General features: G+C 40.0%; 2 protein-coding genes across 2 annotated transcripts; one reads left to right on the top strand and one right to left on the bottom strand.

Annotated features, from left to right (window-relative positions):
- The first annotated feature begins 7,369 nt into the window (after window positions 1-7,369).
- RBP4 (retinol binding protein 4) lies at window positions 7,370-15,874 on the top strand. Its single transcript, XM_014279057.3, has 7 exons — window positions 7,370-7,378; window positions 8,314-8,585; window positions 8,758-8,893; window positions 9,534-9,670; window positions 9,829-9,935; window positions 11,613-11,825; window positions 15,670-15,874. Exons 1-7 carry the CDS (start codon window positions 7,370-7,372, stop codon window positions 15,681-15,683), a joined length of 888 nt encoding a protein of 295 aa, XP_014134532.3. The 3' UTR covers window positions 15,684-15,874.
- A 2,068-nt stretch (window positions 15,875-17,942) lies between these two features.
- Window positions 17,943-22,507, bottom strand: FFAR4 (free fatty acid receptor 4). Its single transcript, XM_055720822.1, has 2 exons — window positions 21,955-22,507; window positions 17,943-21,249 (listed from the first exon to the last, which is right to left on the bottom strand). Exons 1-2 carry the CDS (start codon window positions 22,486-22,488, stop codon window positions 21,070-21,072), a joined length of 714 nt encoding a protein of 237 aa, XP_055576797.1. The 5' UTR covers window positions 22,489-22,507; the 3' UTR covers window positions 17,943-21,069.
- Between the last annotated feature and the right edge of the window lie 4,576 nt (window positions 22,508-27,083).

Raw genomic sequence — 27,083 nt, 5'->3', positions numbered from 1 at the left:
AGCATCTTCTTAGTGTGAGATCTTGGTGACTGCTAATTAAAGAGATGTCAGGACACTAAATCCCTGAGCGTTCTTAGCTCATAAATCCTAAGGGAATAATTTTAGCATTTTAAAATAATCAATTAATTCTTAGACCTTATAAAATTGTCTGATGTGTAGATATGTATACCTGTATGTTCTTCCCTTCATTCACAGTATATATATTGTTTGGTACACACAAAAATTTCCATTGAAACTTAGTATGACGAATTCCACTTAGATGCTTAGCCCACATTATACACGTGCACAGATGTACACGTGTGTTTGTGAGAGGTACTTAAAAGGGGAGGAAAACAGAATACTAAAGAGAAGATTTCAAAACTGCAAAATTTACTTTTTCGTGAAACAGTCAGGAGATGATCAAAATTGGATTAGTAAAAGTAAATAATTATGAAGTTATATATGCATAAAATGGGTGAAATCCTAAAGACTTTATAAAAGTCTGAACTTGCCTAAGTAATTTACCCAGGTGAAGATGGAGCAAAAGAATTAGAATTTGACTCAACACAGCCAAATATGACTTATATGTAATATTTTTAAAAAATGGATAGCCTAAAGGAAAGAATAAAATCAGAAAATCGTTTGAATTCAAACTGAGTTCAGGAGACTGTAAGATTTTTACTCTGTAAGCATAAATAACCAGGCAGGGTCCAGCAAGTTTCTTCTATTACCTTCTTCAGAAAAAGTGGAAGATCTTTGCTCTCTTAAATAGCAGAAAAATGGTAATAAGTGTCAAATAGTGGGCAAAGAGGGAATCTTGAGTCTGGTTGTAGCTTTATAACATGTTTGAAGTTTCCTGCCATCAGAAGTTCAGCAATACTCACATGAATGGAAAAGGAGCTATGTGTTAAATTTTAGGAGCAAACACCCCATGGCTACGTGGGTGAGAAGGCTGAGTATAAACTGAGTGCCAGCCAATGATCTGTGTTCATTGAAACAGATCTGAATTTCAGCATAGTAAGAGGGACGCAATTTAATTACTCTTATTGCTATTTGTGGCATCCACATTGATCAAAAGTGGAAAGAGATTCTTGGATTAAGAAAAGAAGAGCCTACACCCCTTGACAATTTTTAATTTGATAAGAGTAATTGTCAAAGTACAACTTTGTCTACCAGAGGCCACAGTGTGTCGACATCCATTTTTATCAGCAGATCTAAAAGAATCAACATGAGCAACTGACACTGATCCTCTTGTGCACAAAGAACAGGTCAGTGATTGGTGTGTAATGGCAGCTAACTCAGTACATTATTTTTCCCTTTGACTGTGATACGAAATGCTGTGTAAGACAGTAATTTTTGCCAGACTGCAGTTGCCATAAAGATTTAAAAATGCATATGAAAATCAGCACAGTATATGGACACATTCTAGCCTGGTTCTTTTTTGCTGGCTGGGCTACTTACCCCTAGCAGCTTAGGCGACAGGATAGGACCCTCATTGGTGGGTGTGTGAGGTTGCAGCATCTTCTTTACTGGTGTGAACTGGTGATACTAACTTTGTGGCAAGACTTTGCAACTACAGCACAGCAAGAAGTTCTCACCATTGTACGCATGTACGACCACAAGAAACCCACAGAAGAAATGCACATATATCTTAGTCTTTGAATAGTTTCATGATTTGATCAATACAAATAAAAGCAATAGAGACTTGAAAAGAATCTATGTATTTACACGTAGAGTTAAATTATTTCTCTTCATCTGTCATCTTCCTAATTTCTAGCTCAATACTTTTCAGGATGCTCTTTAAAAAAAGAGGCTGTTGAAGAGCTCCAATGAAATTGTGTAAAGGAATAGTAACATTATTTTTTTTTGCATTATTTGTTCTGTCATATTTTCTTACTGACTTTGGAACAGTCTACGTAGTAGTTTCTTTGAAGTAGGAAGGGTCTATAGAGGATCTGTCTTATGCCCAGCTAAAACATTCTGGAGGATTATCTTCTATATAACATTTACACATTCATCTTTATTGCATGTAAGAAACCAGCTTTACAAACATTAGTTGTTTTTTATATTGTGATTACATTAATTCTATGAAATAGAGCAGCCTGTCACTGTCTGGAGGGTAAGTGGAGATAGCCAACCTGACTGAGTTACACGGTTTTCTTTGGGGGCGGCGGGATGGTGGGTTACATTTTTGTAAGCTAACAGTTTTATTATCATGTGTCCCTGGTTTTTTTCAATATGCAAGATCACCTAAAATGCTTATCATGGTTCCACCAAATCTCCCTCATGCCCAGCTGTTTTTACAAATGATAAATTATACTATTAGTATTTTGACATAACAAATGAAGACCGTATTTTAATTAGGCACTACTGTAAGGTATAAACCTTTCATTGTATCAAAATATTCCAGATGTAGCTGGATTGTCCAGTAATCATTCCTAAATCATCAAACAATTATTTTTTGTTTTCTTAATTTAGATTCACTCTTACAATTGCACTGTTGCTCTGTAAAGTGTTTGTGAAATGGCATGGAAAGAAGTATCAGAAACCAATAGAAGTTTTTTATGAAGTTTACGTTTAGAAGACAGTTAAGTTGGCTTTTTTTTAAAAAAATGCTTTATTAATCATATTATGTTTCATCATGAACTGTGTATACATATTGACTAACATGAATAATTAAGGCAATCCCAGAAGCTGAAGTGATGTGATAGAAATTAAAATGTTGTTTCATACATAAATGCACCTTACATTTACAGAAGTCTGTAAATTTTAGAGTTAGGAAAATACAGTGCATTTGTATTGATGCTTTTTTGTTTTTCACAGCATTTTAATAAATTTTGTAAATTAGACCATTTAAACATTTTTGAGCACTGGCATTGTAATGAATTTTAAAGTTCCTGTGCTGGAATAGTGCATTTATTTTCTATTCTATCTCCTTTACTCTCCTTGTTTTCCACACTATTGAACATTCTATTTTTAGTAATGTTAGTTCACATTTGTAGTTGAGTTTATTATAAGAAACTATACAAAAAATTATTTCATATTTCTGGTACTTTTAAACATGATTTTGCTATCATCTTTCCCAGCATTTTTAATAGGATCACCTATTAAAAAAATATATTTTAATATAGGATCTGTTATACACACCAAGGTTTAACACTGGAAGCTAACTGCATACAGTCATTTTCACTGCATTTTTAAAGGCAAAAATAATATGCATTTGGCTTTGATTCTCTTCCATGCTGAGGCTGTTTGATTTGAGAGCAGATAAGCAGGGTACTATATTTTTCAAATTCTTTTAATTTCATAGAATATCAGAAATGTCTGTGCTTTGTGATTTTAATACATATGATGTCTTTTGCCTTTGACGTTCATAGTTACCTCAGAAATCAAACTATTTATGGAGTGGTTCTCAGTAGCAGACCATTCCTGAGCCCTTGTGATACCTGGAAACCCCTAAGAAGGATAACTGGCAGACGTAGTTATTTAAATAGATTCAAGCAGCACATAAACGTCAAAGGTATTTATAAGGTTTCCCAGTTCAGCTCAGTGTTTGTATCCGAGCATCTCTGTCCATCTTGATAGGAGTTAATATGATTCATTCAGTTAAGATTTTCTGAAGAAACACAGATCAAATATGTTTGTTTCAATTGCATGGCTTTTGATGTGGATAATTTTGTGGCCACTGGCTGGACATCGGAGATTAATATTCAAAATATTATTGATTTTTTTCTAAATTATTAGTTTGTGAGAATTTATTTTTGAGGTATATACAACAGGTGCCATGTGCTCCTAACATAGCCAGTTTTTGGTACTGAAATGTTTTGATGTCACTGTTCTGGTGTTTTAGGGGCCTTTATGAACAACCTCAACATTTGTTCCTTTTAAAATAATCTTCTGCCCCTTTTCTCACAAAAATAATCTTAAAAATATGAACACCGAAGATAGTAAGTTAGCTGCTTTTTCCATATGGCTGCAAATTTTCATGCTCCCTTACAACTACCAATTATGAGCTCTGGGGGCTCACGAAATAAGTAGTCAACAGAGATTTTAGATTCTAGGGAAGATTTCCTGAAGTAAATGGCCAGTCTAGCATGAAGGAGTTAACCTGGGTGGCCAAATGCACTGTAGCTTTGACTCTGAGCATGGGTTTCTTGGTAGCTTGGCATGAATGGACTGAGCAAGGGACAGCAGCCATCAATCTCATCCACTCTCACATTTACTTCCCAATGATCTTGGGCTACCTGATCATTTTTTATTACTGAGAACATTACTCAGTGCTGCTGAGAAGGGTCTGACTGTCTTCTTCATACCCTCTTGCTAGATATGCGTACACTTGGTAAGATCCTGCAAGCCTTCTTTTCAGGCTGAACAGTCCCAGCTCTCTCAGCCTCTCCTTTTGTCAAATTCTCTTATTGACCAATGATCTTCATGGCTCTTTCCTGGACTCGCTCCAGTATGTCCGTACCTTTATCATTCATGGTTTAAAGCTGTCCTCACCAGGCTGGCCAGCCTGCTGGCAAAATATATCTTTGTTTCAAGTGTTTTATGTTTTAGTAATACATCTAGAAAAACCTTTTGATTCAGAATCACAATCCTCAGAAAGGTTTGCTAAAGAGAATTAAAAAAAATTAAACTAGGTTTGTTTAAACACTGTTTATAAAGAGTTCAATGCAAATTTACTCCTTAAGCAGAATGTCACGTCCTTAAATTACAAAAACAGGTAGCACATAGGCTGGCATGGTGCAAAGGCCAATCCTTTCAATTCTCTTCTGTCCTTGACCTCTGTACTCAGACTGCCACCAAGGGGAACAGTTGTGATGGTGACAGTGTACATAGTTGTCCCTTACAAAGTACACGGAGCTCCTTGGCTCAGCTCATGCCATTTGTTGTCACTTGTAAATATGAGTCTGGTTCAACAGGGCCGTGGCTACTCTTGGATCCACTTCTCTGTGCACACAGCAGTCATTCATTCCCCTGCAAATTCTGCCTCTACAAGTTTAATGGATACCTGTGTTTGTGAATGGCATTCTATAAATAAATAACCATAAGAAGGCAGCAAAAAGTCTTTCAGTCTATGTGCAGTCTGGCTGGAAATGGATGCTTCATTTCCTATTACCAGTTCTTTGAAACAGCTGTCTCTCGAGAGCTAGACTTATTCTTGTGACCGCAAATCCAATTCTAGTTCTTTTAATATTTAAAGTTTCAGTGTAGCAGGGTTAAAAATGTTTTAAATTGTAATTTGACTCTCGTTTCTTCCTTTTTATTTTAAAATCATAAATGAAACTAAAATAACTGCTACAATGAAAGATTTTTTCTGCCATTTCCTTTGAAAATCTGACCTTTTCTGTGTATTTTCTGTTGCTGTTCCTAATGGAAAATATTGCAGAATTTTACAGGCTATTAATGTAAAAAATATTTCAATCACAGAATCACTGCCAGAGTTAGCCCCTTTTTGGCCTCTTGGCAAAATTCAGTGGCAGAAGACTTTTTTTCCCCTTCAATTAAACACGGTTCAAAAAAATACATACTATTAAAAAACTTCCTATAGTATTCAAAATATGCGGCCAGTTTCAGACATTACAATGGAAAATTTCATATATGAAATTTATCAAGCTTGGTTTACATGTTTATGTGTTATCAAGATTTTAATAATTTTTTAAATTTAATTGTTTGAGCTTTCCCAGAACCCAGCAATCGTTTGATGCCATTGACTTCATCTATGCACATTGCTCTCAGAATCAATTGAAATCCTGGCCCAAATTGTGTTCCCTTCTGTTTGCGTGAGAAGTGCAAATCTGCAAGGGGTATATCCAGGTTCCAAAGATCTGGATGAGGATCACTTGCTGGCATCATTTCTCAACCGAACCCATAGCCCAAGTCAATCCAAATGATGATTAACTGAGGCAAAGTTTACACTGTTTATGAGTTTACATAGTTGTGCTGGCATAGCTACATCTGTTAGGACTGAGAAAAAATTCACCCTTGAATTGCCATAACAATGCTATTCAGCCAGCAACCATCCATCCCTCCGCCAATACACTCGCGATCTAGCTGTAACTGACAAGAGAGGAGACTTTTTGCCTAAAAAGCTTGTCTCATTGAACCACAGAAGTGCTGTAGCTGTAACTGTGAAAGGACTTTGTTACTGTAAACTGTGTCTCAAGCAGGCAGAGTTGGAAGTATAGCTAAACCAGAAGAAGCATACAGCCAAACTTTTACTACATAACATTCAAATTGTACTGACTTGCCCAGATCCTCTTCTGCTGCTGAAACCTGACTGGGAAATACTGGTGTGACTTCGCTGTAGTAGATCCCACAACGCCACAATGATAACAGTTCAAAAGAAGAGTTTTCTGAGGCATTGCCTAGTTTTGTAGAGATCCCAAACTTGAGGAGCTGAATGAATTAAAGTTATAATTTCTAAGTCTCTGCCAGGCACCTCCACGAGTATGAGCTGCCAACCATTGCAGAGATCAGTGGAGGCACACAATTAAAGAAAAGCTTTGAAAACCTGTGCCATAGAATTTTCATGGATAATTATGTTATTAACAAAATTTTATAGTAATAGTTTTGATCCCAAAACAACTTCTCTGGGAATATAAAGCAATATACAGATTTTTGAGGAGGACAAACTTAGGAGAAATAATAATATTTCATGAATTGGTAGAGAATAAAAAAATAATTGTTTTCCTTGGTATTAAAGAAAGTAATAGATTTAAAGCTTATAAATTAAGCTATAGTCCTTCTTCTTACCATCAGTCATGTGAGGCACCAAACAAAGAAAATCCATGTTGATATTGATCTTGTAAGCGTATGATGAATTTATATATTAAGACTAGCGAGTGTTTTGTAAAAGTTTTGTAAAAATGCAGAGATATATAACAGGCATCACCATTGCCCGAGGCTGGAGCAAGGTTTTAAAAGCCACCAGAGGGATATAGATTACTGTTTCTCTTCAGTCTCTGTGGAAATTAGCAAACTTGAAAATCTCAGTTTAAAAATGGAAACGTGGGCTTATTGAAAAACTACTTGTTGAAAGCTTCAGGAGGGTTAATATGCATCAACCTTTCTAGTTACCTGTATTAAGTATGTTCTTTACTCCAAATAAAAGCTTAATATTAAACACAATGGAATTTTTATCATCTGATGTTACCCAGAAACTCAAAGGCTTCAGAGCAGACTTGGAACAGCCCTGAGCATCTGTTTGAGAAAGTGAACGAAAATATACTCTCCAAGCAAAAAGGCTTGGATAAAAGCAGAAAAGACAAAGCAGAAAAGGAAGATAAATTAAACAGGCTGTGCCACTGTTTGCATTACATATGAAAAAGATTGTAAAGGGCAGCAGAAGTAAAAGTTTAATATTTTTATTAATATACAAAGGGAATAGATGGCTGAAGTAAATTTCTGGGAAAGGCCATGCTGAAAAGATTGTTGTAATTCTGTACATTAGCTACTATTGAAGTATTTTTTATACTACATCAGTATCTCCATATTTAAATTATATTTTTGCTTAATTCTTAAAGTAATGAACACAGACATTTCAATTAACAGGCTTCTGCCTTTATTCTTTCAAAACTGGGAGGTAAAAAAGTGGGTGAATTAGTTCTCTTGGTAATAATCGTTCCTCTCCTGCTCTGGTTACATGTCTAGAAAATAATTAACAGGTTTTCTCTAATGCTTCCTAAAGATGTTGAAACTATAGAACAAATATTGACTGAAAGGCAGCAAAACTTGCCTGGACAGGAGAAAATAATGGTTTATATAACTGAAAACAATTTGCCAAAATCAGTATAGAAATTCTGGAAGCTGTGATTTAAAATTGATGTCAAAAGGGTCAGATGTGCTATGTACATGCACTCGGGTATTTGCAGGCCACACATATGTCCTGCCACCTTTGCAGTACCACACAAAAGTGCTCTTTCTTTTTCCTGAAGATTTGCAGGGCCTCAGTTCCTGTCCCTGGGAGCTGATCATGAGATGGTTTATCACCCAAGCCAGCCTTTGGGAAGCAAGAGGGAACAAGTCATGAGGACCTGAAGAAGTTCTGGCACGACCAGGTTTTCAGAAACTTGCAAGTCTGATGTTTGCCACCGTTTATCAGGGGAAGAGAGGAAAGGAATTTGGGGAGGAGGTGGAGGAAACAAGTCTGCACCTTGTAACTGGGTTGAGCACATTGGGTAAGAAGGACTTTGGACTGGAGTGTGTAAAATCACAGAAAATGTGGAGGCAACTTGCTCTCCACCGTGCAAAGATGGGGTACATCTCTTTTCCTTTGCTCCCCCCACATGTGCATACCCCTTCCCCAGGGTGTGAGTTCTGCCTTTGGGTTAGGAAAACCAAAGAGAGGCATTTGCTCTTAGTGCCTGCTTGCGTGCAGGTCAGGGTCAAAGACCACCTGAGCCCATGGGTATTACACAAGAGGCTGTTATGAAGGGGCCCCAGCCTGCAGCATGCATCAACCCACCTCCCTACTCCCCCTCCAATGCTAGCTTTGTACCTTGGCAGGGGGGGGTTGCGAAAGCCCCAGGACTACATAAAGCATTCCCTGTCTGCCACTGCCATCAACACTTGCCATCAAGAGGCTACAGGAACTGCCACTGTCTGTAAGGGATCCTGCTGTGGTGGGCTGGGGACAACTGGTGCATTGCCTGCACATGCATCAGGGAAAGCTGCACGATGCCCTGGGGACCTGTCAGGGCAGCCTTCCTCACTTCCTCACTTGTGTGACAGAGTCTTTTTCTGATGCTATTCTCTGTTTGTTTGCTGTTGCTGCAGGGACAGGATGGCCCACAAGGAGAGAGCTCTGCCCTGGCTGCTGCTACTGGCACTGGCCTTGCTGGGCAGCAGCATGGCGGAGCGGGACTGCCGAGTAAGCAGCTTCAAAGTCAAGGAGAACTTCGACAAGACCAGGGTAAATCTTTCTCTCCTGGATCTGTGTTGTCTTGCTTGGCTCATCTTTGCAGACTATAAAATCTGGCATTCAGTAGCACCAGTGTGTTCACATTTTCACTCAGAGTCACAGACTGCAATGCTGGGAAACAGCAGAAGTGTGTGATGTTGTCCACATCTCCACAGATGCTGGATCCTGATGGATCTGGTAAAGGAATACTGCAGAAACTGAGGTTTAGCAGACCAGTCTCAAACTGTATGGTCTAAACAAAAGGAGTATAGTGACTTGGTTGTGTCTATGAAAAACTAATACTCTGGTGTTTTCAGACCAATGCAAGGAAAAACATTTATACATAGATCTGTCAAGATCTGCCAGTTGTTACCCTCTTTCCACCAAATTTTGTATTCTAAATACTGGAGAACTGCAGATACAAATAAGATAGCAAAAAATATCAATTATTTCATGAACCCGGGCTCCACTAGGACATATTGCCAGGTTTATGCTGTTGGAACACCTAGATTCGTTTCTCAGGTGCAGCTTTGAGGTATGGTATCAAAGATCTGCACGTCCTCCCCTCTGTTGTCTCCCCTAGTTTGTGATGTCTATTTGTAATGTTTTCATACTTCTAGGTCTAACTGCAGCCTTTCTTATTTCCTTGCAGTACAGTGGCACCTGGTATGCCATGGCAAAAAAAGATCCTGAGGGGCTGTTTCTGCAGGACAACGTGGTAGCCCAGTTCACTGTAGATGAGAATGGACAAATGAGTGCCACTGCAAAGGGCAGAGTCAGACTCTTTAAGTAAGTTCTTGCAGTCTTCCTCTTGTTCCATTTCACTAAGTTCTTGCTTCACTTACTGGTTTTCTAATCCTACATGCCATGCTTGTACTAGTGACACAGTCACACTGAATCTGTGCTGCGGGGTTTGAATGTGGTGTTTTCATTCTCTCTGGCAACAGTAACTGGGATGTCTGTGCTGACATGATTGGCTCTTTCACTGACACAGAGGATCCTGCCAAGTTCAAGATGAAGTACTGGGGTGTCGCCTCTTTTCTGCAGAAAGGAAGTGAGTATCTAGCTAAAGAAGATGCAGAACTACTTGGAAGACCAGTTATGTTGTATGTCCATGCTGGGGAAGGAAAAAGTAGTGTTGGGTTTCTTAAACACACTTAAACCACATAATAACTATCATACAGCAACACCTTAATGCGAACAAAGTAATAACTATTTTTTATATAGCTTTCTTTTATATTGGTTTTCTTTAAACAAGTGAAGACCAGGCATTTGTGGATCTTTGTGTTTCTTTTGTCTGTTACCCAACAATATAATTGAAGATCACTGTTTGGAAAGAAAGTAAAGGCAGATGAAGTACTTGAAGTCTTGTTTTGGTTCAGAACTCAGTTACTAGATGCTTCTGTTCCCTCTGAGAAGCCTAGTGTCAGACTTGGCTGAGCAGGGAAGAGGATTTTGCAACTGTTATTTTGTTTGATCTGGTGTCAGCAAATGTAGAGATTTTTCTGTTTTAAGAAACAAATATGATCCAGTATATATATATATATATTAATCTTTTCCTGTCACCTGTCCCACCCTATGCAAAATTAGTTTATTGAGCCAAGTAGAGATTCAGACACTTGTAGCTCAAGACTCTTCCATTGATTGTTTCCAAGAGAAGCAGGTGGAATCTGAAAGTGATTTGAGCTACATTTTCTCCAAAGACATATTTACAAAGAATACTTTGGATGCCACTTGCCCTTGAATTGTTGCCAAGTCTCCTCACAACATGCTGCTGAATGTTCATGGATATTTCAGATTCCTGGCTGACACTAGACTGTACTTTTCTAAAAACTGTGGACCCTGCCCACAGGAGAGACAGGGAAGAGAACATACAGTGTTCACTTCACCAGCACAGTCATAGTGCAAGGGAGGGAGAGGAAGGTGCAGAGATGACACTTTTTTCTGCAAACAGCTGCATTCGCTTCTGATACCACAGGGTGTCTGTGTGACCAGGTATTTATCAGATTACCTAGCTAAATAGTTAAGAATTCTCTAAAATTGTAACTATGTTTTGAAAGGAGGGTTATGATCGAGCTTGTAGGAAATATATTTCCAACACACATAGAAACTGCATGATAATCCTTTTCCTTAGGAATACAGTTTAAGTAACATCCCCGGTAGGGAAATAGTTATGGTTTGAGTAACCTGGAGCACGATCAAGAGTACATTTAACTCCCCTATTTGTTTTTTTAACTATTTTCTGTGTGACTGTTCCCCTTTTTTGGTTAAAATAAGAATACTTTCTTTGTACTTCATGTTACCTACTGTAATACAGAGGTTTTTTGTGCTTATTGCCACATTTTATAATGATGTTCAGGCATGGATTTACAAGGCATTTATTAGCACTTCTTCATGCTGCTCTTGTTCTGTGCCCATGTTAGAGGAGAAGCAGTTGTGCCAACCATTTCCTCTTCTCTCCATCACTGTTGCTGATAAATATGCTCATTTTCTTTAAAAACAAAAAAACAAAAAAAAACCCAAACAAAAAAACCCAAAAAACAAAAAACAAAGCTCCCCAAAAATGTAATCAAATACTGGACACAGGAATAAACTAAGCCAATCTGTTATCATTTATACCAATCTTCATTCTACTGTTTTCTTTATAGAGTTATGGCAGCAATCTATTTTGATTTACTAGATTTTCCTTGTGTCTCTAACACCTTTGCTGCTTTGCTATGGTTTCTTCCAGATGATGATCACTGGGTGGTGGACACAGATTATGATACATATGCTCTTCACTACTCCTGCCGCCAGCTAAATGAAGATGGCACTTGTGCTGACAGCTATTCCTTTGTGTTCTCCCGGGACCCCAAGGGATTGCCTCCAGAGGCACAAAAAATTATCAGACAAAGGCAGATAGACCTCTGCTTGGACAGAAAATACAGAGTTATCATTCATAACGGTAAGAACATTTTTTTCTGAAAAAATTTATTTCAAGTTTTAATGACTAAAGCACTGGGAGTCTCTTGCTCATTAAATAGCAAATGCATGAAGTTTTTTACTTAGTGGCTGTAACATTGTCTTGAAAATTGGAGCTTGTAGGAAATGATTTCCAACTTTTACTTACCTTATCTGAAGGAGAGGTAAGGTATATAGCTTTTTATGCAGCATATCACATCAGCTGAAACAATAATTAGAGGAAGCTGTAAAACAATTAAATCAATGTATATGAGTAAACATAGTAAGGATAAACTTCATAGTAGGTGTAAAAAGAAATTGTGTCTCTAATCAGAACTCTGCCTTTCTCAACAAAATACCTGTTGAAGGGAATAGAATGCACTCTTTGAAAAAATTTTCATAAAAGGCTGTTAAGGAAAATCAGAAGCCTTGGAAAGGATACCTTATAGCAGACCTTTTCTCACAGGTCCTCATGCCAACCATTTCACAAAGGGTTATGGAAGAGGGACATATCCCTCATGCTGGATGTATAACCCTATCTTGAGTCATATAGTCAGGCTGAGCTTGCAACACAGGGAAGGATACAGATTAGCTCACTTGTGCTCAAGTATATTAGAAAAGGCCAAATGATGATTTGTGCTGCTTTCATCAATGACCTAAAAGAAAATGTAATATACTTACTGATAAAGATTACACCCACAGTGGGAAGAGTAAAGAACAAAAAAGACAGATCAGAATATTTAGGACAAATAAAATAGTAGTGTGCCCGTCCCTACACCCCCACCCCACCCCCACCCCTTCTGGAAGACACAGTATCTACAGAAGACTTGACTGGTGCATCAGCTGAGTGTGAACTCCCAATGTAATGCTGTGGCCAAAATAGTTAATGTGATTCTTGGATGCATAAACCAAGGATGCAAAAAGATGAGTTTACAGGCTCATATGAGACTGTTTGTGCTTAGCACAGATCTGCTTGCTATGTCACATTTGATGGTAATCATAATTGGAAAGGGTACTGAGGATTAATTAGGAGTTTCAAAGAAGAGCAGAGAAACCTATTGAAAGTTGGTAAAAAGTGTCCTCTAGAGTTCTTCAAAGATCTTGATCTTTTCTCATCAGAAACAAGTTAAAGGCTGACCTGAGCAAAGTCTGTACTTGCCCACACAAGCAACGGGAGTTGGATAATAAAGGACTTGCAAACATAGGAATAATAAATTAAAATGGATGGAACTTTAAACTGGAAACATTAAGAGAAGAAATAAATAGCCATTTGTTTAACTCCAAAGGTCATTAACCTTTGGAACAGTTTACCGAGAGCTGTTGTATGTTCCTCATCACTGAAATCTGTAAATCAAGATTAAAGGCTTTTCTAAATGACATGTTTGAAGAAACTGGGATTGACTGAAGGAACTTTCATGTATTATAAAGAAAGTCAGAACAGAGGAGCACAATCAGCTCTTGTGGCTCTATTACCTGTTCATCTAATCTATAAACAGAGAGCAATATATTGCTGTACTGTAAAGTAGGTATGCTGATAACAGGGTGATTGAAAGATCTGCTAAGGTGGGTGGTGTTTAGAATACTGATCAGTGACCTGGAAAAAGTGCCTGGCAACAATGAAAATAAAAATTTGGTCTTGAATGAGAATTTGCAGGCAACATAAAAGACAGCTGAGATTTAAGGCAGTCAGGACCAAGAGATGTCATAAATGCAAATTAAATTGGCTTTTGTGAATGATGTGTATGATTGCATAAAGGGTAGGATAGAAAAGAAACAATGTCATTATATAAATTGATGACACTTTCTTGTTTTGAATGCTGAATTCACTGCTCTTCAAAAGAAGTACAGCAAGAAAAAAAATTCTGAAGATGAGAAAACAAAATAATGAGATGATTTGGGATGTTTTGATATTAAATCTAAGATAAAGTGTAGACATACAGCTGTTGTGCTGTGGCTTTGAGGAGTGTGTATTATGGTGGTTCCTTGCATTTCTGTCAAACCCAGAGAAAGTACTATCCTGCTGTAAAATCAGGATATTGGGCTAGTCCAAGTATTGGTCTAATTCAGCATGGTGGAATCTGTGTTTCAATTATTTCTACACTATGAGGCTTGCAAGGCAATAAATGTATTGTCAATCTTTGCAAGAAAGTATACACCAAAAAATTAAATATTTTCATTTATTCATAATTTGTGATACTTTTTTTAATATCTCAGAACTTTTATATAATAGAATGCTTTTCACAGAATATAGAGCCAATAGTGTATTTTAAAAATAAAAGCTCAGAATGTCTTTTGGAAGTTCAGCCTTAAATATTGACTTCCTAACCTTAATTTAAAAGTTGATCATGCTGCCTTTAGCTTGTTACAGAAATATCAAATCTACCAAGTTGCACTGCATGCTGTATTCTTTGTCTGCTATCATGATTTATATTCAGATGTTAGGTGTTGAGTGCAGTGTCTGGCAAGATTGTGTGAGTTCTATACTGTTTGTAAATGAAAAATAGTAGCCCAGGTCCTTAATGTTGTCTGCTTTTTATTGAGGATTATGCCAGAATTTATATTTATGAGCCCAGCACCAAAGTATAAATGGAACTTAAAGCCAGCAATTTGCATTTCCCCCTTACTGTGAGCAGGATCTGTAATTACCATAGCGTTAGTTGATTCTAAATTCTTCAGTATCACTAAGCCAAAGTTCCTGCAAAGCAAGTACATTGGGGAATGAAAAAATGATTGTGAACTAAATCGAAAAAAAATTCATTGAAAGCTTTATATCAGGAACTCTTACAAAATTAACTTAATTCTTTATGTGTGGATTGGAAGCCTTGCTACTTTAGTTTTAATTCTGCTATTAAGAGCTACAGAATTAGTACCAAAAAAAGTCAACTTCAGTTGTCTGTACTGACCTGCATTCCACTGTTATTGTAAAATTCTGAGTAACATTAATAGATGCTGTGAGAATAGGCTTGTGCCTGTTTCTAATTGTACATAATCTGCTTATGTTTTGAAGCTAACATTTTTCCCCACAAAGATTTTTCATTAGGTTTTTAACTCTGTGCTCAAATTAAGTTAAAAAAAAAAAACCAACACAACCCTAATAGATGTACAAAGCTTACCCTGATGGAAAAAAAAATGTTAAAACTCTGTTCTTTGTATACTGGCTTTTTAAAGCAAAAGAGAAGCCTAGGAAATTACAAGTTTCTTGGTGGTAACTCACATCACATTTCTGATGGTACCTCCTTTCTAAATATGTATCAAGCTATGATACCCTTAGTCTTTCAGAGTAATAGCTGAAGTTGCTTTAAGTTATGCAGTGTGAGTGTGGATATCACAGTGGGACTACTTGTAAATACAATACAATGTCATGCTAGTACAGTTGAAAGCTGAATCTGCTGTTAGCATTTAATAGAAGCAGAAATTGTGAATTAAAGAGTGGTATAGCCCCTCAGCTGACTTACTATTGCCATTGGAACTTTTGGAGGTCAGGAGATTCTTATTTTGTTGAAAGATGTTCTTAAATTAATATTTTTTGAAAGCAAATAATTTGAAGCTTGTTAAAGTAAATATATAACTCTTCTATCTCTGATCTATCCAGTACCCTGTTTGCCAAAGTATTAAAATGCTCAGGACAGGTGTAACAGATTGGAGGAATTTCTGTTTTGTTCTGTGTTGAACATTCTTTGGAATTATAAAGGTATTGGCATTATCATTACAAGTGAAACAGACTGCTGGACTCAAGAGCATTTTAAAGAAATTAGATATCTATTAATTTTAAATTTGGTGAAAGTTTGTATATTTTAATGTTGTTTAGTGTAGTTGAAAAACAAAATTTTGTTCTTTGTGTGTTTCAGGATTTTGCTCTTAAGGAGATCCAAACTATGGAAAGAAACCATGTTAACAGCACCATGGATGTAAAGTTAACACACTAATCTGGTGTTCTCTTGAAAACCTTTTAAACAGCTTCATTTAGATTTTGAGTATATTTATCTGAGCTGTGTAGCTCACCTTGTTAACAAACCAATGAAACATTTTAATAAATTTGGGGATTACAGGGGATGCAAATTGTTTGTATGCAAATCTGTACATATGTAGACATTGGTTTTATTAGTAGACTGTTATCTTAATGCACTGTTTTGAATTGGTGACAGATGGTGATAACTAAGAATTCAATCTTCCTTTTTTTAGCAGTTTCATTTCTGACTAAAACAGTTTTAATTAAAAAAAAAAACAAAATACATGTATTTTAATTTCTTTTCAAATACAATGTCATCTTTTTTCTAGGAAATACTGGGAATTATTCCCCATAGCATTTTAGAAAGGAGGAATTTCAGTGACCCTATATATCATGCATTAACTTTATTATATGACTACTGAAGACATAAAAATAAGCATCTTTTTACAAGAACTATTTTACACATGACAAATAAACATTTATTTATTCATTCATTATTTATAAATTAACAGGCATTATGTCCATATTTTTGAGATGGAGCCAAACTGGTCATTCACTTGGTGATAATACATGTTTATCATCTTGTTTCCTACACGAAATTGATTAGTCTGCTTAAAAACCTATGTTCAGCCAGTCAGTTATCTAAGTGTATAATCAAGTGCCTTTTTTAAATGGAATTAAAATAAAGAGCAGATACTTTCTAAGGATGTACCTTTTCACTAGAAAGTTGATCTCTCTTACTTAGTAGAAAATAAGTACAAATGGATGAGGTGCCCTTTTGATATAGATTCACTGTAACTTCATTAATGACGTTTATTCCAGCTGAAAATGTATCCTCACAGATATTAATGCATCTGGTAGGTACTTATTTCAACTATTTTACATTCACCAAGTTCACTGCCACATTCCTATTTCTTTAAGTGTAAGTGGAGAATTCAACCCATTGGATTAAATTGTCCGAATCTTACTGAGGCAAAGCAGTGAAGTCAAGAGAATTTTACCTGCAGGAATTAAAAACACAGATTTAGCTTTTTTTTTTCCTTCTCTGGCATGTAATACTATAACACAATGACCTATTCAACCTGGGATAGTGTAGACATTAACACCCAAAGCGTGGTACAGATCTGACTTTAAATAATTATTGGGTAATGAAATACAAATTTGGTTGTTCATGGTTACTTCTTCTTGCAGTGGTTTCTGTACCAGCCCCATGCCTTACAGGGTTCCCTGTACAACAGAGAAAAATTTCCTGACATTTACGTCTGAAATGGGTAACATTATACAAAATTGGATTGACAGCAGAGTTGGCAAAAGTGAATAACACTATCCAGAAGAAAACTGATGGCAAAATATTTAGATCTTGTTTGTAATTCTGGACTAAAATTAAAAGAATAATTATTATAATTGGACTCCACATGATGAAGAAAGAAACCACCAACACAAAGAGGGCTCGGAACAGTTTGTAGTCTTGCTGGGAAACACGCATCTGATGATTTTCTGAGTAGGCTAAACCAGCATTTAAACTTCTTCTTGATGCTTTTGTAATCTGCAGTTAAAGAGAAGAAAGTAACTTTCATTGAAAACCTAGAAGAATTATTAACACATTTTTACACGTGCAAAAGTAGATCTTGGCACATTACGTTTCTGTTTTGAAAAGTGACTACAAAGAAGGCATTGCAGAATTCCACTTTTACTTTTTGTCAGTGGTTCCATTTCAAACATTCACACTTCACTAGAAATTTTTTCCTCTCAGCAGTGAACTCACCTCAACACTAGTCAAGCTAGTTGTTCTCCTCACGGCTCTTGGCCAGCCATAAATACTTTTCAGCGTAAAACAGAGCCTTAATTACTCATGAAATCCCATTAACTTCAAATTATGGCCTCATTTGTTCTATATAAATAAACCCATTGATTTTTTTCACAAATGCAAACTGGAACATAGTTAACAATCCTGTTGATGTGCAAGAAGGAACACAATGCAATTGTCTTACGGCCATGCTGATATTGTATGGTCCGTATCAGAAGGAGCATGAATTTAATAGAGTAACTAAATCATGATTTAAAACATATCTTAAAAACATATATCTTATAAAACATAAAACATGAAACATATATGTTTTAAATGTGAATGGGATTTTGCTTTAAGTTTTGTGTAAACTTTTAGTTTTTCAGTCAGTAATCAGAATTGCTTTCTATGAAGTAACGTGAAATCTTATGGGTCCTTTTACCACTATGAAAATCTTGTAAAAGTACTGTCTGATAGAATAAACTAGACTATGGGTAGTTTGAGAATCTAGTATTCGTAGGTGTGAATCATCTGTCATTAGGTAGAATATTGAATCCCAATGGCTTGCAGAAAACTCTAAATCTCATGCTCCGCATCCCTGTCTTCACTGAAGTTGCTATGGCGCTATGAATATTATGCATATCTGATGCAAATAAAATAAACCTGAAATATTTAGCAAGCATTTACGTTAAATAATTGAGATGCCATTTAACCCCCTGCATGGGTAAAGAAGGGGTATTTTCAAAAGCCTGGATCAATTTGGTGTGTAAGTGGGAAAGTCAAAAGGCAGGAAAGACAAAAGACTTTTCCTGCCACTTGTATGTGTGACATTTCCCTTTAGCAGTAACTATAGGAAGGGTAACACCGGTACTAGTAATAGTTAATAGCCTCCTGGTTCAGGTAAGGATGAAAATTGTTATATATACATTGAATAATTTGTCACTCTTTCTGCAGTTTTCTGAACTTGTCACAGAGATAGATGGCCTAGAATAAATATTCATTAAGAACCCAGACATCTACCAAAGATTTCAACAGAATGTAGGTGTATAAATCAAACCCTGTGATTCAAAAATGGGCTTCTCAGCACCTGCTGAGCCTGAGGAGACAGTCTCACTAGCTGTCTCCCTGATTTAAAAGGGGCAGAGAATTCTGAGGTTTTGAGCACATAAAACTATTCCAGCCTGATCATCTGCTGCTGTATCCATCTCAAATCCAGAAACTAGGCCAATCTGATCCAACAGTTGTTCTCAGAGAGCACCTAACCTGTTTTAGTGAGAATGAAGTTCTCACAACATACAAAGGACTAATATCCACTTCTAATATAAAAGTGGAAAACCCAAGTTCTGCACCCTCCTCAGCCTCCACTCTCAAAACAGCTACAGAATGTGTCCTCAGATACCTTTGTGTCTGTCCCATATAAGCAACCTCCACCTTTTCTGCTGGAGCTGCACAGCCTAGAACTAAGAATGCAAGAATCGCCAGGATTGTGGTAAATAAGATGAAACTGCCATCTTAAGGAAATGCTCAACTGAAATGGGGTGGCAGTGATATGTTTTAGATCCCTTTCTGGTCTGCCTAGTATAAGGAATCTAGATACCTATCACGGGCATCTGGGCCACACTCTGAGAAACAGGATCTTAGAAGTCATGTATATACAAGTAAGTAACTTCCAGAACATGAACGTCGTTACCGGTTCTAGCCTCTTAGATAAGTCTTGCCTGAGAAGGGGAATAGTGCAAAACCAAGTAACTTAATTACAAATGATGGCTTCTAATCTGTCATTTTTGCCAGGGTTCTGGGAAGCGTTACATAAAATAATACTCAGTTTCAGATTAAATTGTAAAGTATACATTCGTAGAGTATAATTGTTAATAAATTTGAGGTCCTGTATCTGTAGTGAATCATCATCATCATAGATGCTGTGTTACTTGAATACACAAATGCTTTGAACTGCTGCCAACCACACTGAGCATCGTACTCTGTGTGCACTGGCATCAGGGAGCATTCTCACGAAGCGAGAGCGACTCTGCTCTTGGGAATGACTCGGGGATTAAGACATTCTCCAGCTGAGTTCTGGTTGCTTCCTGGAGAGCTGTGTAAAACAGAAGATTCAATTACAACAGATGGGATCCTGCTATGGGCCTCATTCCTTTTTCCATTCAGGAGAAATGGTAACATATCTTAGCATCTGTGTTACCACGTTGGAAAAGAAACGTGAGCATGGCAGCACGGGGCTGTTTTGTAATCTGGTATTCCAAACACTTTTTTTTACTTATAGCTCCCTATGTACTGTTTGTTTTCTGAATTTACTTCTTTTAATCTGCAAGGACAAGACCACCACCATGCCTATCCTGGTCCCTGACCAAGGACCGTGGCATTCCTTGCCCTGCATTTTTTTGCAGTTCTTTCAAAGGGCTGACTCTCCACTGAGTTACTGTATCTTTGCCTACAGCAAGTATGAGGCTGCAAAAGGCAAGTGCATTACTTCACTAGAAGATGCATTTACCTCAAGGTCAAAATAAGCTTACAGAGTGTACAGAAAGTAACAACTGATGATTTTGACTGAGTTTAAGCCTGATCAATAGGCAAGTACACACAAAGCCCATATTCTAGGTCCTAGGCTCCTTAAAGCATCTATGTGCAGCTCCAGCGCGTGCACCCACAGCCCCTTGGTGCCCAGCATTTCATCAGTCAATTCCCTGCTCCATGACCTGCATATTTTGAGGTTCCCTTCCAAAATCTCTAATTTTCCTTATATACAGTATGAGAAGTTTAATTACCTAATGCAGGAATCAAGAACCTTGTGGAGGCAGTTGCTAAAACCCAGGTAGGCATGGCAGTGCCTAGTTTGAAGACTGGTAGCTCTTTCTCTGGTTTTGGAAGAGGAAGGGGTATGAAATAAGGAATTTAGATGACTAGTATCATGCTTGCTAGAATATAGATTGAAACTCTGTGGTCTCTGGCATCTTGGCCTATATTTCAGCAGTTAAAAAACGTCCACTCAGAAAGAAAGTGTAAGCAGAGAGCTTAATTTACAGGTTTTGTCTGCAAAGTTTGAAATTGTGGAGGAGTAAGTCTAATCTGAGGAGATCTGTGTACTAAAATTACATGCAGAAAATCAGTAAATGTAAAATGGGGTGGATTTTTTCAAATCCTGCCTCTCTGCTTTCTTACAAATCCCCTGTGACTCCAGAGTTTAGGCTCAAGGAAAGCAAAATATAGATTTTAGTTACTTCAGATACTTGACTCCTAACATTTAGAAGACTGACAGTCTTTAAATATGGATGGCACATAAATGGAGAAGCGTATTAAACACCGTACATAAATGAAGGCAAACTTGGTGTTGGGCTCCTAGTAATGTGCTGCTCAAGCACGTTCTTAGTTGAAATGTATCAGCTGCTATGCATAGGTTGAAGGGCCTCATTTTGTGTCACATACCACTCACTGAGCAAATTATGTCTATTGCCTTTAGGTATATTTGTATTCAGTGACAATACGTTGATGCCTACTGTGTTACTGTTTACTTCCCTTTGTTCTACAACAAAATTTAAGGGAAAAACATACCTGTAAGATTTTGGAATAACTGACGACAATGACTAATCCTGGTATTAGAAAGAAAACAACAACAAAGGTGACACCCCAAACTATTTCTCCTGCAATGCTGGGCCAAGCCAAGGTGCAAATCTGAATCTCCTGTTTGCAAAGAAAAAGAAGAAAATTCACATTGTGCCGCTATCTTTACTACGAAGTTGTGCTTATCTGTATGCCTACGGAGAAGATGGCTGCAGATGAAACAAAAGCGTGTGGAAACTTGGCTACCCGAACAGAGCAGCAATGAATGTACGACTCCAGCGTTTGAAAAGCCTTTTACAAACAGAAAAGCCAATTACAAACAGATGTTGTCCCTAAATATTGCCATACGTTTCATATCAAATGCTACGGGCAGCTTGAAAATTGAAACTTTCAGACCTTAAACTTAACCGTGTACGTGAGTGGCACGTCGGGTGTAGCTCTGCGCGCCTTTCAAAACAGCAGGCAGAAAAACGCGTGTGTGACCACCCGGTGCCGGGGCTGCCGGCCGTGCCGCGCCGCGCCCCCAGGACACGGCCCCTCGGCAGGCGGAGGCGCTGCGGGGGCTCCCCGGGCCGCCCCGCGGGGCGCGCAGGGCCCGGCCCTACCCGCCAAACGGGCCCGCGGGACGGGAGGGCGGCGGCAGCGGGCGCGGGGTGCCCCGGATGCCCTGCCGGGAGGGCTCCGGCCGCCCCGCCGGGCACGGCCCCCGCTCCCGCCCCGGGCTGCCCCGCAGCTGCCTCCCCTCGCTGAGGGCGGCGGTCGGGCCTCCCGCGCCCTGCCCCCGCTCCGGCCGCCCCCCGCCGCCTGCCCGGCGCTCGCCCTCACCTCGCCGCCGGCGGCGGGCAGCCGCACCACGGTGAAGAAGCAGCAGAGCGGGAGGGTGGCGAGGGCGGCGAAGCCCCAGATGAGGAGGAGGGCGGCGGCCAGCGCCTTGCGGCGGCGGCAGGCGGCGTGGCGCAGCTGGGCGATGCTGGCGACGCGCTCCAGGCTGACGGCCGACAGGGAGAGGATGACGACGGTGCCGCTGAGGCTCACCACGTAGAAGAGCATGTGGCAGACGACGTCGCCCAAGACCCAGGACTCGGTCCAGCGCACGACAGCAATGAAGGGGATGGCGGTGATAAAGAGCAGGTCGGCACAGAAGAGGTTGAGGATGAGGCAGTTGGCAGCACGCAGCCGGCGCTGCCGCCGCGCCAGCAGGCAGATGCCCCAGATGTTTCCCACCAAGGCCAGCAGGAAGATGGAGGCCAGGGCAGATGACTCGCCGATGCGGAGGGCCGTCGCATTGTGGCCCCTGAAGTCAGAGAAGAAGGGGAAGAGAGTCCTGTTCTCCCCTGGTGTGCTCCTGGGTCCCGGCATGAGGGTGGCCGGCAGGCATGAGAGACCCACCGCAGGCGGCGGTGCCAGCCCTAGGGGAAGGGCTGCTATCCCAGCCACCACGGCGGCACACGGGGTGCCCTCCCGGCACAGAGCCGGGGGCTGGCTGCCATCCCCCTCCCTCTTTCTCCTGCCTGTGCTGCCGAGGGCTCGGCTGTGTCACCGAGGCAGTTTATGGCCCTCGCACTGGAGTGGAACAAGGAAGTGGGAGGGTAAACACGGTGCGCTCGCACGGAGGCGAGGCCGCTCTGTGTGAGGACGCAGCGAGGGGCTGGGGGCGACTGGGGCTGCCTGACGCCTCCCCGGCCGGGCATGGGTTGGCGCTCTGGCACCTCTGTGCTGAGGGGCCTGGGCCGCGCCAGCTCCTCCAGGCCAGCCCTGGTCTGCTCTACAGGCCCCCGACCTGTCAGTGACTGGGGAGGCCGCCCAGGCCGCTCCCCTCTGCTGGGGGCACGTGCATGGCTTGGAACAGAGGGATGGCTGTCTGGCCGCTCAGAGCACTCCTCAGGAGCCTGGGATAGCCAGCACTGCTCTAAGGGAAAGAAAGAGGAATGTACCCATCGCCTCGTGTGTTGACAGCAGCATTTGGAGACAGCGGTCCTGTGCGCGGTTTGTGCTAACCGTGGTCTGGTGTGGAGGGGAAGCATCACTGCCATGATCTGGGGGATCCATTTACTAAGTTGATCCAGTCTTACACACCTGTGTTACAAGTTCTTGCTGAAGAAGCCTGGTAAATTAAGGCCTACCTAGCAAATACCATCTTTTCCCTGGACTTCAATTCCGGGAAGCAGTTGCTCAGTTTGTAAGTGAAAGCAGGCCTTTCGCTTCCGCTCTTCACGCCAGGTGATTTAGAAATGGACAGGGAGAGAGTGAAGGGCGTGAATCATCACAGATGAGCAGATAACGCCTCATAAAAGAAGGTAAAATGTTTTCATAAAGTAAGTAAACAGCTTTATAACTTCAGACAGCTCAGGATGAGTCTGTTTGACTCAGTGCCAGTGTAGGTGTTTCAGGGTGCAGTTACAGGCTTGCCGTGTGGAGCTGCACCTTTTGGTGAGGTGAGAGTTATTCCAAACCGGTGTGCCAGTGGGACCAGGTGACTGGGCAGTGCTCCTGTGGCACCCTGGGTGTGACCCTGCCACCCAACAGTTTATGCAATGGCATTAGCGGGGATTCCAGATTAGCGGGGATTCCAGAAACTCGGACCTTCTAAGGGGCGATCTCCTAATAAGGAATGACAAGAGTGAGATCTTCCCTGGACCGCTTCCCATGTCTTTGCCAGTGCGGAATTTACATTGATTTTAGTTAGCATGTTTTCTCTTGAGCTGTAAGTGGTTCTATTTATGCTGTCTCATCAAACGGAGTTTGCAGGGCAGCTTAAACAGGTGGATGACATGCTCCTACTAATTCCTGCCGATTTCTTTGACTGGATGAAATGTGGGCAGATTTGCTGTTAATTGGGTGGCTGCTATGGACTGTGAATTCAAATGAAGACAATAAGAAAGATTATTTTTTTGGCAGCCAGAAACACAAGTGACTGGCAAGTGTCTCAAAACACATATTTTATTCTACATCATTTGGTGGGAGAAAAAACTCTGTGCCTGTATTGCAAAACTTTCAGCAGATTTAATAGAACTACCGAGGATGATTATTTCTGTTTATGATGAAAGCTTGACACAACTAGCCATGATTTATGTTGGCTCTGCTATGCACTAATTCTATAAAACGATTAGCAAATCTTGAAACATAGCAAATACCTTGCAGTTGGCACAGCCTTCCAAGTCTTCAACTTTATACAAGCTGAAAAACTAGACCCGAAGTTCTGGGTAGCTGGCAGTAGTGGTGATGTTGTCAGCTCTCTCAGTAGAGGCTGGGATTTGGGAAGGAGCCTTTATTAGAAGTCTGGATGTACCCGTGTGAAAACAGTGAAGTTGTTAACAGGATGGGAATGGGCGGGGGGGTGGGGGTGGGGGGTGGGGGTGTGTGGGGGGGTGGCGGCAGCTGGAAATGGTAGCACAGATAAATGCAAATTGTCTTATGGATGAAGTCTTTAGCCCCTTTGGTGTTGGTGGAAAGTGAAATTAGAAACTGGACCTGTCAGTTCAGGGTAAAGTAAGTAAACACATTTGAAACAGAATAGAGGAAGGAAAATAGGGAGAGAAACACCCAAAGCAGCATTTTTGAAAATATGAAGTTGGTTTCAGTCAGGTAGGAAAGGAATGCCATGGAGGAACAGAAGGTTTGAAAATGAGACAGTGTGTGGAAGTAGCTGGATAGACTTGGTCTTCTTTAAAAAGGATCACCTTTAGCTTTGTGTGTCCTTAGGTGTGAATGAGAACCTTACTTGCTTGGCATAAGCCTGTTTGCTCAGGAGAACCAAAGCAAAATGCTGCTTTTAGTATGCCATTAGTGAGTGAACTTCGCACTGCCCTGTGTACAAAATCCTGTGCCTGGGAACAGCAGAAGTGTGAAGAAACACGCACGTTTCTGTGGTGTTTTATCAAATGAATGGGAGCTCTTCACAGGAACAAAAACAGTCTAATTACTTATGGATCTAATGGATCCACTATCTAAAAAAAAATAGTTTTCCCTCCCATGAAGTACAAAAGCTGTATTTGCTGTTGGGTAGCTGCAATCATAGCAACCATCACAACGTGAAATCTGAGGAAGGGAGGAATCTTAACCTTGACAGAGCTACTCTGGCATTACTATAATAGGTGGATGCTGTGTGCAGTATATGTTCCACATGTGCTTATGACAAGGAAGTGATTAACAGAATGCTTGGAAACCTGCTACAATTGCTTAACCTATATCATTTTTTTCAACCTGTGTGCTCTTTCATGCTCAGAAGTGGTGAAACATGGAGTCAACTCAGATTTTATTGTTCTAGGTTAAATGAAAATTGCGGGGACCTCTGTGGAGCTGGTTAGCTAGCCTAGTGGGGAAAAATCTTGTTTCCTTTTTTGTGGGCTTTTTTCATCCTGAATGAAAGTCCGAGACTGCATTCTCTGTGGCAGATAAGGGCTGTGTTATAAGTCAAACTCTGTTTTTCATATTGTTCCCCTGACAGCCAAGAACTGTCATGACAGGTGGGCATAGTTCAGCTTATGTATAGACATATTCCCAGAGAGAGGGACCTCTTGGGCTAGGTGATTCTGGGAGATGGGGATTCTTGTTCCATTTGGACATGACCTAGTAAAGGCTTTTGCCTTATTTATGCATCCTCTTGCATGTGTATGGGTGTTTAAGTTTTTTGGGTCTATTTTCATGCACCTGTATCACAATAAGTAAATAGTACTGACTTCTGTAACAGATGTATTTAATGTTTGCTAAGTGATTTAAATTCATTGCATTAGAAATGTTGACTCTCTGTCTTCACAGAAGAGGTTCCAAGCTTGTATGTGACTCTAGCTGCATCTGTATATAAGGGCTTTAGCGTAAGTTGCAACCAAGGTTAGCTTTTTATTTTAATTTTTGCTCTTATCATACTGCAGCTGTTCTGCTTCTAGGCACTATTAATTCTGTGCTTATAAGAAGTTATGCCATTGTAAGGTTTGCTTCAACTACAGATCTGTTTTGACTATTTTGTTTTTTAGGAAGTTTTCTAACTGCTTACCCACTATATACTTTAATATCAGTGAGCTGAAGCATTTATGTGAATATCCAAGGGACAATTTTAAACTTGTAGTGCAAATATAAATGCATGTTTGTCTTCACATAGTAGCAAGCTCCCCCACTCCAGTGTCCACTGAAAATACCACATGCTTCTATGGATCTGTGTGATTGTGCCAAAAACTAATCCATTTCTTCTGGGGAGTGAGCAAGTCACTGTTCCTTCTGGAGAGTCTCATTTTCCTGTGGTCAGTATCCTTCAGGGTGGCATGCTTCCTGGGATTTGTGCCAGTGGCACTGCAGTTTCAAGCTGTAGCAGCAGCATTGTTGACCAATGCCTCAGTCAGAAGCAGAGCTGCTGATAATTTTTTCAGTAGGCGTGCTTTCTAGTAAGAGCTGGATCAGTTTTTTTGTAAAGACCACCAGAAGTTCTGCCAACAGCAGCACTGAACAATTTCCTCATGACTTGTAGCAAGGGTGGAGGTTCTGTCTGAACCAAGTGCAAATGTGCGTACATAATCCATACAGCAGAGAATTCCCCTGGAAGGTCATGATGTCTGTTACGCTGCACACTAACCAAGCTTCACCAGGGTGACTCGGCTCCAGATAGACTGTTCTGATTAAATAAGGTTGTTTCTTAACAGTTTTAGATACTGTATTAAACTTAACATCTAGCCCATGGATTTAGGGAGTTTATCAGTGAATACAGGGTATCAGAACAGTTCATTTGGACATTGCAGGATCTAGTAGAACACTCACCAAGGACCTGAGACCCAGAGCAAAACTTACTTGGAGAATTATAGTCTAAGTGCCACTGGACTTTTACTGACTTTCAGGTGTCTATAAAGTTACTTACATACCTGCTGATGAGTTTTGATGCAGAGCCGTCAAAGCAACTACTACAAACAAAACTGGTCACCAACCTCTCTTGCTCATGAGATGTACTCGGACGTTCCCTGAACACA

The sequence above is a fragment of the Falco cherrug genome, chromosome 9 (assembly GCF_023634085.1).
Source record: "Falco cherrug isolate bFalChe1 chromosome 9, bFalChe1.pri, whole genome shotgun sequence".
NCBI classification, from domain to species: Eukaryota; Metazoa; Chordata; class Aves; order Falconiformes; family Falconidae; genus Falco; species Falco cherrug.
The sequence above is the reverse complement of the archived record's forward strand: the minus strand, read 5'-3'. Positions and strand labels throughout refer to the sequence as shown.

Bases quoted from the DNA above. Each gene is read 5' to 3' on its own strand.
- RBP4 (XM_014279057.3), top strand. The intron at 8,894-9,533 runs GTAAATCTTTCT...ATTTCCTTGCAG, and splicing joins AGAACTTCGACAAGACCAGG to TACAGTGGCACCTGGTATGC. The intron at 9,936-11,612 runs GTGAGTATCTAG...GGTTTCTTCCAG, and splicing joins CTCTTTTCTGCAGAAAGGAA to ATGATGATCACTGGGTGGTG.
- FFAR4 (XM_055720822.1), bottom strand. From the start codon at position 22,488: ATGCCGGGACCCAGGAGCACACCAGGGGAGAACAGGACTCTCTTCCCC. The intron at 21,250-21,954 runs GTGAGGGCGAGC...CTTTGCAAACAG, and splicing joins TGCCCGCCGCCGGCGGCGAG to GAGATTCAGATTTGCACCTT.